The sequence below is a fragment of the Phytophthora infestans genome, genomic scaffold (genome assembly GCF_000142945.1).
Source record: "Phytophthora infestans T30-4 supercont1.3 genomic scaffold, whole genome shotgun sequence".
Lineage (NCBI taxonomy): Eukaryota > Oomycota > Peronosporomycetes > Peronosporales > Peronosporaceae > Phytophthora > Phytophthora infestans.
This window is the reverse complement of record NW_003303756.1, coordinates 3,165,368-3,180,669: the sequence shown is the minus strand read 5'-3', so window position 1 is coordinate 3,180,669 and position 15,302 is coordinate 3,165,368. Positions and strand designations below refer to the sequence as shown.

The following is a 15,302-nucleotide window of genomic DNA, read 5'->3' as shown; positions in this document are numbered from 1 at the left end:
TGAAGCAAAAAGCGAAGATATTGGAGGAAACTTCTTACCAGCAATCATTCGTGAAGAGATTAAAGGCTGCTGGAATTGGTCAAGTATATACACATCCGTTTCAGCAATCAGCTGCTGTACAAGCTGATCCTGGAGCGTGTGAAGCTCCAGCAGCTTTTCTACATTCGGTTTCGGCAACAGGAACCGTCGAATACACCTACCAAAATTGGCAGCCGCACAGACGTTTAGATCACCGGCCAACACGGGGGCAATAGACAGTCTATTAAGTTGCGTAATGCAAGTGAGGGGGGACAACAGATGACTAGTGAAAAGCCAGCTACACGGTGTATCATACACCACATCGAAATCAGGATGCTAGGTCGCCCCAGAAACGCCAACGAAGACGGGGTGTCTTCACTGTCAGGGAGAGCACTGGTTAAGGGATTGTCCTACAGCCACCCACGTCGAAAAAGATAAATCACGAGCTCATACCGCCAAAAGTTGGAGAATCAAGCGATCTGTAGATAGTAAGCCAATGATCGAGCACGAGCCAGCGCAGCTGGAGGAACTGGGGTGTCTTAAAGATTTGGACGACGAAGAGTACACAGTTCTTATCAAACGATCAGTGGAAATTTCGATGTGCCTAGACACTGGTGCAGAAAAGTGTATTCTACCTGCAGCGGTAGTTCAACAAGGTCGAGTTTAGGTGTAACATTGGTGACAGCACCTCTCCCGGAGCCGGTTACGGTAATAGGAGTAGGTGGTAAGATAACCTGGAGTCACGAAACAGCTCAGACAGATCTGCAGATACGCACCTCAGCCGGCCCAGTCAACCTGTACAAACTAATTTGCCTAGTGGTCGCGGGAGAAGATCAGTTCCTGTTGAGCAAAAGGATAATGAAGCGCTTGGGAATTGACGTCAAGCGCGCTTTCGAGCAGCTAGTTAGCACCAGCATTGATCTAAACTATGATGATATACCAGAGGATCCAGAGGTGGGCGGTCTGGTTGAAGAAGAAATCAACAAGGAGATGGATCGGATGTGCAATGACGTGAGAGCGTTCTGAGTGACGTACGGTACGTGAATTTTCGCGAGGACGCTGTTAAGTTAAGCAAGAAGTTCGATCGTGTATATCGAGTTCGATCTGGTCTCGACAAGCCAGCACTGGTGGAAGCGCTGGTTGTCACGATAGTCAAGGGAGCGGAGCCGTACCGCCGTAAACCACGTAGATTTCCACCGTCACAGATCTATTTATACGTGGGACAGCTACTTAAATATGATTTTGTCAAGAAGAAGAACTTTAGCAATTGGGCCTCGAATGCTGTTAGCTTGCAATATTCTGCTGATTTGAGGCCTTATTTTCCAATCAGCCAAACGCCCGAATTCGGACGTTTAGCTGATACATTCTGCTGATTCGCGGGGAGCGCTTGTAAAAGTGCATTTTTACCGATTAATACTACACTACCTCTCCATGTAACAAGCACCTCCATGGTCGAGTCTTGTCGCTCTTGTTTCCTGTTCATGGGTGCGTAGTAAGCACTAGTGTCAAGGCAAGTAACGACAAGTGAAGCACTGCGGGTGGAGCTGCGCTGTGAGTCTGGAAGACGTCCAGCCAGAGTGAACATTCTCACCAGGGCTTCCGCACTGAACACTGCAGCTTGTGCGACTGATTTGCTGGTCCAAGCCGTTTTCGGCGAGGCCTTTCCCCGGTTTGACCTTCTCGCGTCAGCGACGGTCGAGGGCTCGCGCATATGCAGATTATGCTTGTTAGAAAGGAAGACATCAGTGGGGAGCACATGGCGGTCAAGTTTGCGTTGGCAGCTGCCACTTTGATCGTGAGTTCTGTCAGGCAGTGTGGTACATTTGTGGTACACAGGAAACGTGAGGCTGGGAGTTTATGACGGGGGTTTGGTAGAGATAAGCTGGGTTCTCACTCTATCTTTAGCACTAAACTACCTACTGCGTCAGACAGCCTATCGGCTTAACAGCCGTGTATTCAAAACCGGTGGACATTCTGACGAAGGCGCTGCCAGCGCCAAGGCTACACGAATTGAGAGCGCAGGTGAGTTTGTGCTGAGGCAGAGTAAAAATAGGCTCAACGGATCGCACGGAGCGGCGGTACCGACGAGGAGAGGTGTTTGAAAGGAAGACGTCAGTGGGAAGCACATGGCGGTCACGTTTGCATTGGCACCTGCCACTTTGATCGTGAGTTCTGTCAGGCAGTGTGGTACATTTGTGGTACACAGGAAACGTGAGGCTGGGAGTTTATGACGGGGGTTTGGTAGAGATAAGCTGGGTTCTCACTCTATCTTTAGCACTAAACTACCTACTACGTCAGACAACCTACCGGCCTAACGACCGTGCATTCAACCGGTTTTGAGCTCAATCAACGACGCCTTTGACGAGTCTAAGTATGGCGGTGCAGTTGCCCCGAAGACGACACCCGCTTCCGATCGCGCAAGGATCGGAATGGCAGATAACAATGAAGATCAGAGCACCACCTTCGAAAAGAAGCGAAGGTACCAACCTTGACGAGCACGCCTTGCCGCCAAGAACGACAACGCGTCCGAGCTCCTGGCACCCATGCGCGGCATCATAGGAAGCCTGGAGTAGCTTGAAAAGTCACAGACAAAGCTCGAGAGGAGACTCACCGCAGAAGATGGAGGAGAGGCGCCTATGACGCCACTCGCGAGCAACAGTCGCTTCGCGTCGAATCTCGGTCGCGGCGCAAGGATGCTTATCGACTCACCCGACAGGTTACCACGAGCGCCACTCGCGGACACACCGCGTAGGCCTGCACCGCCACCGAGGTACTTGACGCAGTAGCCGCCTGGGAACGGGATGCCACTATCGCACATACAGCGCTTGTTCGCTGCAGCACAAGCCGCACAGCACGCTGGACCCGCTCACGAACGGAAGCAGCCTCCAATGGCACGTGCATAAGGAGAGGGAGGCGGCTACTCGGGCGAACAGCTCAATCAGGCAATGGTGCGTTACCCAGATGTGGGTCAAAAGAAGTTGGGGATCTGACCTTTTGATGGAAAAGAACTCTACGTTGGCATTGGGGTCGGTTTTCTTGAGTGGAGGCGTAGGTTCAAAAGACAAGCGAGCAGTCAGCGAGCGGCTTCATTTAACCAGACGTCGTGAAAGTAGATCTTCTCAGCCACTGTCTCTCCGGAACAGCCGAGCGATACTACCATAAACAAGTCGAGCTCTGGTGGTCACAGCTCCCGACGCTGCAGAACATAATGGACCGGATGCAGGATGCTTTCAAGACGAACATAACGCCCGCGTAAGCGATGAAGCTGCTCACCGCTCCCAAGGATAATAGGCGGCGTTGGTCAGAACACTACATGCATGGTGGCGGTTTCAGAAGCCTGCGAGGGAGGGGCCGACTATCTAGTGCTAAATAACATTGAGCAGTACGCGTCTGGCGAGCTACGAACGGACTTGATGGCAAAGGTTGACGCCGGAAGGAGCGATTACCTCCAGCAAGCCGAAGCGTTGGCACACTCTGCTCAAGCGTGGGAGCCGCTAAGACACAGGAACCTTAGCAGATAGGTCGTTGGGGCAGTTGGCGAAAGGCGCGGAGGGAAAACACACACCTGCCATGAGTGTGGGCAAGTTGGTCATCTCCGAGCTGGATGTTCGGATCGTGCCCGAGGGCGAGGAGGAGATCCGGACCTCACGTTGGCAGTAAACGCGGGATCAGTAGAGTGTGTCGAGATGTGGATTTTAGCCAGCAGCTCGAGTAGACACCTGGTCAGTGACGAGTCCTGGCTGCAGGATGTAGAGAGCTCGGATGAATGCGTACATCCGAATGGTGCAGCCCTGGACGTGACTAAGAAAGGTTCCTTAACACTGAGAGTGATGATGAAGGGAGTCGAGCAGACCCTCAAACTCACGGAAGTATACTACATGTACGCCGAAGAGTGGTTTACAACTTGATCTCGTATGGAAAACTAGACGAGAAGGGTTTCACGCTCAAGTACGTCGGCGGATGCCGTGTGGTCGCTGCCAAGAGTGGTAAATGAGTGGCTTTCAACGTAGAACTAAGACGGAACGTACTCATGTTGTGCGGGTCAGTTGCGAGACAAGGCGACAGGACATCGGAAGTGATCATGGCAGCCTTAGCCGAGACGGGTGCTGATACGAGCGACGAGTCGCACGATGCCCAGCACGACTCTAGTGGAGTTCCATCGCAGACTCGGACACCTCAACTACGATGCGGCTGAACGACTTGCTCGTGACTTGTCCGCAGGAATTGTACTCACTGATCGCAGACGGGTGAACTGTTTGACCTGCGCCGAGGGAAAACAAACGAAGAACAAGCAAGCAACAAAGGACTCGGGTGAGCACGCTCCGATCGACCGAATTAAGGGTGCGATTTGTTCGGACCTGAAATCAACTATGACGCCAAAGGACAGATTGGGTAACAGGTACATGTGAGTTTCGTAGATCACAAAACGAATTACTGTGGTGTTTTCCCGCCGAAGACTAAGGACGTGGCCGCGAAGCAATTTGAAAACTTTCTCATTTTCTTCGAGAAACGTTTCGACTGCCGGATATACGTATTGCGTACTGATTTTGGCGTAGAACACGAAAACATAGACCTTTTTCTGCAAACGCACCGGAGTCGTTCGACAGCGAAGTGAAGCGCGCAATCAGGCCAGCAATGAGAAGGCTGGGCAAATGCACAGAACTATTATGAACAAGGCGAGATCAATGGTATTCGCTTGTAGGCTACCGCTAAGGTTTGGGGGAATGCGGTGCGCTATGTCGCCTACACGGAAGAAGAATTTTGCACAGAGAGCGCAACAAGGGATGTTTGTGGACATTGGAGAGGACACGAAGGGGTACAGATTGTACCTCCGAAGGATCGGATAGTGATAACCACGCAACATGTAAGAAGCATAGAAATGTTCAGCAAGAAACATAACGATAATGTGCAGTGTATTTACCTCGTAGAAGATTCGGACGAAGCCGAGAAAGAGTCGAAGACGAACGACCTTTCCGGTCCAGGCGGAAGAGATGCTGCATGTGCTTCGCGATCGAGGTCTCCAGCGGGGGATGGATCGAGTAGCGCGACGAGTCGCGGCGAAAGGTCACCTGCGGGTGGCAGGGTCTCCCCAGCTGCAGAGAGGAGTCAGGACCAGGAGAAGGAGCCGACTCTGGACGGTGAGCAAGCCGAGGACACTAACGGAGGTACCCGTCGACCTAAACGGCGCGGAAAGCGAAAGAAGTCATGGTCCAGAGAGAGACCAGTCATGCGGTCGGTCGGACGGAGTGGAGGAGGACCCACGAGCGAAGTTCTCACTCAGGAAGAGACGAGGAATGACGCGGTGAACAATGTCATGGAGCCGGACCCAAAGAGATATCGAGAGGCAGTACGAAGTAAGCAAAGCTGAACAGTGTCATGGAGCCCGACCAAAAGAGATATCGGGAGGCTGTACGAAGTAAGCAAAGTTTGGCGTGGCTCAAGGTCATTGTCGAAGAGCTACAAGCACTAGAACGAAGTGGTGTATGGAAGGTGGTACGCTTACCGCGAGGCGCTCACGCAATGCACGGGAAGTGGGTCTTTAAGACTAAAAGATGCAAAGGGGGCGATCGAGCGACTGAAGGCAAGTTTAGTGGCATGTGGTAATGAGCAAATCTTCGGAATCAGCTACAGCGTGACTTTCGCCGCAGTAATTGACATGCCGAGTGTGAAGTTGATCTTGGTACTCGCAAGAAAATGGGGAGTTCTGGCAAAGCATGGGGACGTGCCCAACGCTTATGTTAAAGCGGACAAGGAAGCCGACCTTGACATCTACATGCAGATTCCCCCAAGGAATGGCCGTGAGCAATCAAATGAGGAAGGAGCTAAAAGGGGGACGTGCTTGTCCTGGAGCTGAAGAAAACCTTATATGGTTTAAAACAGGCTGGTAGGCGGTGGAGTAAGCTCTTGTATGGAGAACTGAAGGAGAATGGTTTCGAACAAAGTTTTAACGGACATGTACGTATAAAACAGACACAACGGAGACAAGATACTCGTTGTGAGAAGGTACGTCGGCGATTTGCTTGACAGCGGTACGAAGAGCAAGGCAGTTGACGCCTTCTTCGACGAACCGGAGGACTTAGCGGTAAAATTGTTTTTAGCCAAGCTCATGAGTTTATGGGAATGAGGGTGGTGTACGACGAAGAAAATGGATACATGATCGATCAAGAAACGAGTATAGAGGACATGCTACGAGACCATGGACTGGAGAACGCGCACGTAGTGTGCGCGCCGATTGGATAAGAGTGCAACGAGCCTCCAGAAGGCAATGAGGAGATCTTACCCGTAGCAGGAACTGCTGGGACCGTGACCACGAGGAAATTCCAGAGTCTGGTTGGAAGTCTCCTGTGGGTGGCGCGATGTACAAGGCCAGACATCGTCTTTGCGGTGCATAAGACGTCGAGGCGCACACACGCACCAACCATAGCGGACTTGAAGTTAGCAAAGAGGGTGCTGAGGTACCTCGGTGGAATTAAGCAGTTTGCGTTTGAGAATGAGATGTGATGGTGCGAAATCTGGACCTGTTAGCGTTGTGGGGTATAGCGACGTAGATTTCGCAGCTGATAAGAGTGACAGAAAGTCGGTCACGGGAGGCATCGTGGAGGTGAACGGTATGGCTGTAAGTTGGTCTACGGGAAGTAGAACGGAGTCTCGTCGTCGACGATGGAAACAGGATACACGGCTGCCTTGGTCATGGCTAGAGAGATTCAGGGAGTCCGTAAACTACTGAAGGAGTTGAAGGTGGACCTGGCTGATCACATGTCTTTCAGAGTGGACAATCAAGCCGCTTTGAAGCAGCTAGACGGAGAGGGAGCTTCGTCGAAGGCTTATCATTTGGATGTGAGTACTAAGCTCGTTGGAGAGTATATGAAGGGAGGAATTCTCCGACCGGAGTATCGTGAGTCCAGATACATGCCGGTGGACATTCTGACGAAGGCGCTGCCAGCGCCAAGGCTACACGAATTGAGAGCGCAGGTGAGTTTGTGCTGAGGCAGAGTAAAAATAGGCTCAACGGATCGCACGGAGCGGCGGTACCGACGAGGAGAGGTGTTTGAAAGGAAGACGTCAGTGGGAAGCACATGGCGGTCACGTTTGCATTGGCACCTGCCACTTTGATCGTGAGTTCTGTCAGGCAGTGTGGTACATTTGTGGTACACAGGAAACGTGAGGCTGGGAGTTTATGACGGGGGTTTGGTAGAGATAAGCTGGGTTCTCACTCTATCTTTAGCACTAAACTACCTACTGCGTCAGACAGCCTATCGGCTTAACAGCCGTGTATTCAAAACTGCAGCATAGCGATGCTATGCGCCATGTCCTTGGGGTCATCATGTCTCCCAGAGCGCGGTCTGCTGCCAGCTTTTCTTTTTCTCTGCCATCTATAAAAGTCCACAAAAATAGACTTTAATTGTTTATTAGTATAGTCACACTACATTTGACAGTTTATTTTGACAGATGCAAAAATCGTGCTCAGCAACAGAATAAACTGATGGATGATTCAGCAAAACGATTTAGATTCTGACGAAACATGTATTTCATTCAGACAGGTTGATTAATAAGGCTGATTTACTATAGTGGCATCACAAATTTTGAATATTTGACAAAATCTTTTGAAAAAGATTGGTTTTGAGCTCATACTTTTAACTCAGTACCTGGTACAGTACAGTACAGTAGATGTGCTTTTTTACAGTAAGCTGGCATATTGGACACAAATTGAACCATTGAATTTCTCGTTTGTGTGGCTTCGATCTATGTGAAGGGTGTATTGGGCAGTATCTATCGTTTCCAATCTCGGCGATAGCTGTATATTACAGCCATTTAACCTTAAATCGGAGGATGCTGAGGCTGCCAATTTTTTAAAGCGAGGCTGGTCTGCTTTGCAGCACTATTTCGACTTACCGGTACCATGTTGGTATCTCGCGCGTGTCGTACTTTTGTGTATCCCGAGGCGATGTCATGTCGATCCACCTAATATTTTCCCCAAAGCGCTTACTCAACATGCACGGGCTTGCTCGTGTCTAGCTCGTTAAACTGGTAGATCTCCAGTGCCTGGTCAAGAAGGGGTCCCATGTAGGCCCCAAACTCGGCGTAGTAAGGGTTCGCCTGGTGGATCTTCAGGCTCTGCTCAAACAACAGCAAAAGCTGTAAAGTCAGTTTTTATTTTCACGCCACTGAATACTGGTAGCAGACGTACGCTCGCGCGCTCGTAGCGCTCCACGATAGTCCACTTGCGAGTGTCAACGTGGTCCTGCATGACATGCCAGCCGATAACCTCGGCGTCCTTCATATAGGTCTGAGAGGCCTCGACCAACTTGTTGTGAGTCTTTTCTTCGACATCCTTGCCCTCCTTGGCGTGCAGGTGAACTACGAGCGTGTAAATCATCTTGATTGAATTTGCGCACAGAACGAGGTTCTTGGCAGGCAAGCAAATGTTGAGATTTGGTCGACAGTTGAAGTCAAAGATAGCAGGACTGGGAGGATGTTTGGACCCAGGAGAGGGGTTTTACCTCCCAGACCCAGCGGTTACGAAACCTACGGGCTGCTCGGCCATGTATGCCTTCAATATCATTTCCTCATTTCCTCTCTTCATCACAAAAGGTTATCAGCCCAACTTCGCCAGGAAGCAACATTCGGTTACGAAAGATGTCGCGCCTCACCTGGAAGGAGTCGTGGAATTTTGACTCGCGTAAGCCTGATTTTACTGCATGGCAAATCCGCATCCAGACTCTGCTGGAAGCTGAAGGTGTCTGGGATATTGTATCTAAAGAACTACATTTCAGTGAGAGGTGGAGTCACCGCAGGCGTGAATCCTTTATTGCTAGAGACAAAAAGGCGCTTCATCTTCTCATCAGCTCTTTGGATGACCCAACCGTGAGAGCGTTGGGGAAGTACAAGAGGTCGTGGCTGGCGTATGATTACATGGAGCGTGTATATGCTGGAAAAGGTACTATCAACATCTTTCGAGCAAGAAAAGACTTTCAGAATCTTAAATACAACGACGGTGAAGACATGCAAGCTCATATCAATGCACTAGAAGACAAAGCAGAAGCACTTGCCAGGCTTCGCAGACCCGTTGATGACGAAGAAAAGGTGATGCAGATGCTCGGATCGCTACCGGACACCTGGAAGAACCTAGTGATGGTGTTTCAGAACGAAAAAGGATTGACGTGGGAAGACCTTCAAGCCAAGTTATTGCTGGAGTCGGACACCCGCAAAGACATCTAGGAAACAACGGACATTCAAGCGCACCTGACAGAAGGAAGCCAACAATTGCCGTTTCCAGCACCGAGTATGATCTCCAAGGCGATCGCACATTTTGGACAGGGACCACATCGTCGTTCCGGTGGTCGCCTGCCATTTCGCAGTCAACTGAAGCAGCCAAGTGGTCGCCCATACCAGCGAAACGAGACAGACAAAGAATGCCATTGTTGCGGAAAGCAAGGGCACATCATTCGCGACTGCCGCATGAAAGCAAGACACGACCATGAGCGCGGTGCTAATACACAGAAGCCTGCAGCCGCAAACATGATGGTCGCTACGGAAGAAGAAGAAGATTCACTGGACAGCTACGACGTTCTTGCAGTTGCTGTGGCGATGGATCATGTATACATTAAAAGCAGCATACAAGCTACAGCACTTCAAGCAGCCGTAGCCGCTAAGGATCCAACATTGTCTCGTGAATTATGGGTGCTAGACTCTGGGTGTACGCATCACATGTGCTACGACAAAAGTTACTTTACGGAGCTTAAAACAGTATCGCAGAGAGTTCATTTGGGAGACAACAATCACGTCGAAGTGGATGGTATTGGAAGAGTAGTGTTAGACTTCAAGGGTGAAGACGGAAGTAACGTGAAGCTGACGCTATCAAAATGTTTTTACCTGCCCAAATTATCAAGAAATCTGCTTAGTGTGCGCTGCCTCCGTGAGAAGGACGTCAAGTCAGACTTCAGCACGTACGTCGATCGAGCCATTATTCACAAAGGCAAAATGCGAAACAAGTCAGCTGAAAACCGGTTCAACAGACTCTACGTGTTTAAGACCAACTGCATCAATACACTCACTGAATCTGCTTACGTTAGAGTTGTAAATCAACCGATCAGTCTTTAACATTGTCGATGTGGGCACCTAGGTTACCAGAATAAAGCACATGGACTTCAAGTGGCAAAACGAGACTTAGTTGAGTTTCCTGTTTGTGACGTCTGCGAGCGATCAAACCAACAACGAGCGTCGTTTAAGTCAACCTACACAAAACATGCAACTTCACCAAATGAGCTGGTGTACACAGACATTAAAGGACCGATTGAAGTCTCAAAATTTGGAAACAAACGATACGTTCTCTTGGTTGTTGATGATTTTTCTGGGTTTGTGACGACGTATCTCCTTGAGACCAAGGCAGAAGCTCTTCGTCATTTTAAGCAATACGTGATATCTGCTGAAACAAAACACAATTGTCCAGTGCAAGCGGTGAACTCAGACAATGGTGGCGAGTTTACGTCTCCTGAGTGGGTAAAATTTTGTGAAGTCAAAGGTATTGCACGACGAACAACAACACCATATACCCCAGAGCAAAATGGTAGTGCCGAAGTGCGATTTCGTGTTCTTTTTCGAAAGGTTCGAGCTCTACTGATCGATTCACAGCTACCAAAGCAATTTTGGGGTGAAGCACTTCTGACAGCAACACTACTTGGCAACATTAGTCCTCTTAGACGAGCGGAAGTCACGCCGTATGAGCGATGGCACCTACGAGAACCTGATTACAGCAACTTGCGTGTATTTTGATCTCTAGCTTACACGTACGTATCGGCAACACATCCTAAGCGACTGGAACTGACAGCAACACCGGGTACCCGGAAGACTCTCGATAATCGCAGTGTTCGAGGGATTTTTGTCGGGTATGCAGACAACCGAAAAGCGTGGCGTGTATTGCATTGCGGTACTAATACAGTCGTAACTACCTGTCATGCTACGTTTGATGAATCTAACTCCTATGCTGCAATGGAACTAAAGCGACTGGAATTAGACAGACTTGCAAAACTGCATCATCTCGATCTCATTCAACCCTCCAAATTGGCCCAGTCGATTCCAGACTTAGTCTTCTACGCAGAACCTATCGAGGAGCTGAACAGCTATGACAAAGAGATTCAACAGCTTACCTCCTTTCTTGACGAGTTTTCTGTAGCTGAACTGCGTGACGAGCAGGGAAATCTACCGGATGTGAGCTGCTACGTGGGCCAACAGGTCAACAATAAAATCTCTATACTTGAGCTCCCTACTGCTGGATCTGAACCACAAGTGCTTACCATGTGCGCTGCCGATCGACTCTCTGAGAAGCAGAAGCAGGCAGAACTGATGGTGGCAACCGAAAATATAGCAAACAAGAATGAAAACAGCAAGATCAACAGCATGGCTACTAGTGTTGAGCCGAAGTCATACAATGAAGCAATGACTTGCAGCGAATCACTGCATTGGCGGAAGGCGATTGATAAAGAAGGTAGATCACTCATAGCTCACGACACATGGAAGCTGATAAAGCTACCAAAAGGGAAACGTGCGCTTACTTCGAAATGGATATTTAAGATCAAGTACGACGTTCAAGGCAATGTCGAACGCTACAAAGCAAGACTGGTCATTCGTGGATATGAGCAAGTTAAATATGTGGACTATGACGAAATATTTGCTCCTGTCATTAGACTGGAATCTCTTCGAATGCTACTCGCGTTAGTGGCAATCAACGACTGGGAATGCCATCAGACAGACGTGGATACCGCATTTCTAAACGGTGAAATGACTGAAGAAGTTTACATGCTACAGCCCGAAGGCCTTGTGGTCAAAGGAAAAGAGAACCTCGTGTGTCTACTGACAAAGTCACTTTATGGTCTAAAGCAAGCACCGCGAGCGTGGCACAAGAAGTTAACGGACTTCCTAAAGACAAAAGGCTATGTGAAACTCAATAGTGATGCATGCATTTACGTGCGTACAGGCGACCATGCCTTATCCATCATTGGCATTTACGTGGACGATTTACTCTTGATAGCAGACACGACAAGTGGAGTAGAAGCCATTAAAAGCATGTTAGCAGAAGCATTTAAATGCAAAGACATGGGTGAAGTGCATCACATCCTGGGGCTACGCGTGCAGCGAGATCGATCGTCGAAGACACTCAGCATCGATCAAACTTCCTACGCCAAGAGTGTCATTGAGCGGTTTAACCTGACACAGATGAACCCGTGCAAAACTCCCTGTGACCCAGGTACTGTACTCTCAAAAGAAAACAGTCCTAAGAATGATGACGAGCGTGAGCAAATGAAAGCCAAAGACTACCGAGGCCTCGTGGGCTCATTGATGTATTCGATGACGGGTAGCAGACCCGACATTGCGTTCGGAATTCAGTGTGTGAGCAAGTACTTGAATGATCCAGGCATGCCGCACTGGAATGCAGCAAAGCGAATACTACGCTACGTGAAAGGCACCATTGGATACGGACTTGTCATTGATGGAAGAAATCGTAATGGCCTGCAGCTAACAGCGTACGTTGACTCCGATTATGCAAAAGACACCGACACGCGGAGATCGGTATCTGGATACGTTATGCAAGTAGGAAATTGTGCAATTACGTACTCATGCAAAAGCCAACGGACTGTGGCGTTATCGTCTACCGAAGCCGAGTATATGGCACTGGCACACGGAGCTAAAGAGGTGATATTCTTACGAGAACTACTGGGTGAGTTGAACATGCCGCAAGACACCACGGTGGTATTTGTTGATAACCAGTCAGCTATCGCCATGGCCTTGAATCCTATTCACCACCAGCGTACCAAGCACATTGACACCAGATATCATTTTGTCTGCGAACGCATTGCACTGAAAGACTTGGAGATTGAATCCGTAAATACTAAGGAAAATGTGGCAGACTTACTAACAAAAGCTGTGACTACAGATGTACTTCAAACCTTACGTGGCCGTCTCGGTGTTCGTGAGACGCATCCCGAGGTAAAGTCTACGAGCCTTGGTAAGACAAAAAGAGACGGTAAGTATAACTAGCGACAGCATGCGGGGCTTTTTTTGGACAAGCTGGGCATGGGCTGGCTAAGCTTGAAAGCAACAGCGTGTGAGCTCTTTGACGAGTTTAATACGGCCTGGCTCGAGCGACAGCCCACGGGGTTCTAGGACGAGCTGGGTGTGGTCTGGCTCCAGGTCGAGCGACGGCACGCGGGGCTCTCGGACGAGCTGGGCGTGGTCTGGCTCAAGGCGCAGAACCGGCATGCGGAGGACTCAAAGCGAGTAGCCCATGGGCCGATTGCAGGTGATGACGACGGAGCCCGGAGTTTCTGAAAAACTGGTTGCTGGCCGGTCACGAGGATTACTGAGGGCGCCAACACAACCTCGTAAAACACTGTGACTTTTGCAATTACGGGGAAGCGGTCGACACAGTCACGGCACTGTAGACCACGGAGGAGTGTTGAGATTTGGTCGACAGTTGAAGTCAAAGATAGCAGGACTGGGAGGATGTTTGGACCCAGGAGAGGGGTTTTACCTCCCAGACCCAGCGGTTACGAAACCTACGGGCTGCTTGGCCATGTATGCCTTCAATATCACTTCCTCATTTCCACTCTTCATCACAAAAGCAAAAGCAAGATTGACGTAGTGAATGGTTGAATTGGGATCAGAAAGATGGTGATACACAACAATACTGTACCCGTACCGGTATCGCTTACAGCTAAACTGTAGCTCCGGTATTTAAAAAAAGGCTACCGGTACTTCAAAACGTCGGAGTGATATTAATAAAAGTAGTATTTAAAATGTCAAACACAGCCCAATGTTCCACGTGTCAGTTGACGCTCGTGAGCTTGCTGCGGATCTTCTCTTCAATATACTTGCCATCCTTGGCGTACAGATGACAAACAATTGTGTATACCATGTTGCTGTTTCTTGGAATCGGACGGTTGAATGTGGCTGTTTGATGTTTACGATAACGTTTTCTCGGTCACAACTTCAACAAAAGAAGTTCCGTACCGGTATTGATATTGGTACTTGAGGACTGAAGACTACCACTCTCAGTACTATATTAAGAAATGCCTGCAAGGATATTAGTTGCACCAGGGCTGGATTGTCAGCTCATGTACTACTGATACTCAAGCGAATGCAGGATTTTCTCTGAGAATTTTACAAAAACAACTCTGTCGGATTTTATGTGGCCTGAGAATTTTTGTAAATTAATGATGTGCTCGAATCTGACGATTGCGCTCAAATATGTTTTTTTAGTTTTATGCAGAAATAAAAACCCAGTTTTTTCCTGCACAACAAATACTACTGTAGTACAGTGTATTAATAGTAGTAGCTGCGGCCATGTCTGACTTACTTACTATCTGAGAGACTACATTGTACTAAACTTCTGCACCGGTGTGTCACAACAGTCTTTATTTTTCACATTTCTACTACTGTAGTGTGGGTACGGTACTACATCGATGAACCACAAACACGCCTCGTGCTTCAATACTTGGCGGTGAAGACGCTGCAGCCCGAACATCGCCTCAAAAGATTCCCAGAGCGTCTTGAAACGAGTCGTCAACTTGCACTCATCAAATGACGATCGACTAGTCACTGGCATTAGATCATTCAAGCGCTTACTCGACGTGCACGGGCTTGCTCGTGTCCAGCTCGTTGAAACGGCGCAGGTCCATCGGCTTGTCCAGCAGCGGGATGACGTACGGGTCAAATGTCTTCCAGTACGGGTTTTCCAGGTGGTACTTCTGACTGCTCTCATGCTCGTAACGCTCGACGATGCACCACTTGCGTGGATCCTGGTGGTCTTGCATCACGTGCCAGCAAATGGTCTCGATGTCCTTGGAATACACCTGCGAGGCTTCAATCAACTTGTTGCGCAGCTTCTCCTCGACCTCCTTGCCCTCCTTGGCGTAAAGATGAACGACGATGGTGTACACCATTGCGATAGTGGCCGGTTATGCTGGTGCCGGTTTGTGAATTTGACAGGGAAATAAGAAGTGCGGCAGGTGGGAGGGTTTGCTTCTTGTGTGCGGGATGTGTGGCTCCGCCCGCCTGCTGTTATTAATACACGTACAGTACTGCAGGGGGGGGGGAATTCTGCTTGGGTTTCAGCTTGGGATCCAAGCAGACACTGCTACGTCATTGAAGTAGCGACGAGCGAAGTGATACGCAAAGGTACAGTACATGTGCTGTACCATTATCAAGGATAGCAGATGATTGAGTTAACTGAGCTTCGTAGACCTCTCAAAAATGCATCCTGCCAAGGCTGATTGCTAGCAGTGCTG

General features: G+C 49.2%; 3 protein-coding genes across 3 annotated transcripts; all 3 read right to left on the bottom strand.

The window, feature by feature from the left end:
* Window positions 1–1,934: 1,934 nt before the first annotated feature.
* PITG_02689 (uncharacterized protein) lies at window positions 1,935–2,836 on the bottom strand (the record flags this gene model as incomplete). The annotated part of the gene is made up of 3 exons (XM_002907548.1): window positions 1,935–2,019; window positions 2,088–2,190; window positions 2,506–2,836. 3 exons carry the CDS (start codon window positions 2,834–2,836, stop codon window positions 1,935–1,937), a joined length of 519 nt encoding a protein of 172 aa, XP_002907594.1.
* A 5,165-nt stretch (window positions 2,837–8,001) lies between these two features.
* On the bottom strand, window positions 8,002–8,395 carry PITG_02688 (uncharacterized protein; the record flags this gene model as incomplete). Its single annotated transcript, XM_002907547.1, has 2 exons — window positions 8,002–8,136; window positions 8,207–8,395. 2 exons carry the CDS (start codon window positions 8,393–8,395, stop codon window positions 8,002–8,004), a joined length of 324 nt encoding a protein of 107 aa, XP_002907593.1.
* A 6,003-nt stretch (window positions 8,396–14,398) lies between these two features.
* Window positions 14,399–14,999, bottom strand: PITG_02687 (uncharacterized protein; the record flags this gene model as incomplete). Its single annotated transcript, XM_002907546.1, has 1 exon — window positions 14,399–14,999. The coding sequence occupies one exon, from the start codon at window positions 14,955–14,957 to the stop codon at window positions 14,637–14,639; it is 321 nt and encodes a 106-aa protein (XP_002907592.1).
* Window positions 15,000–15,302: the final 303 nt, after the last annotated feature.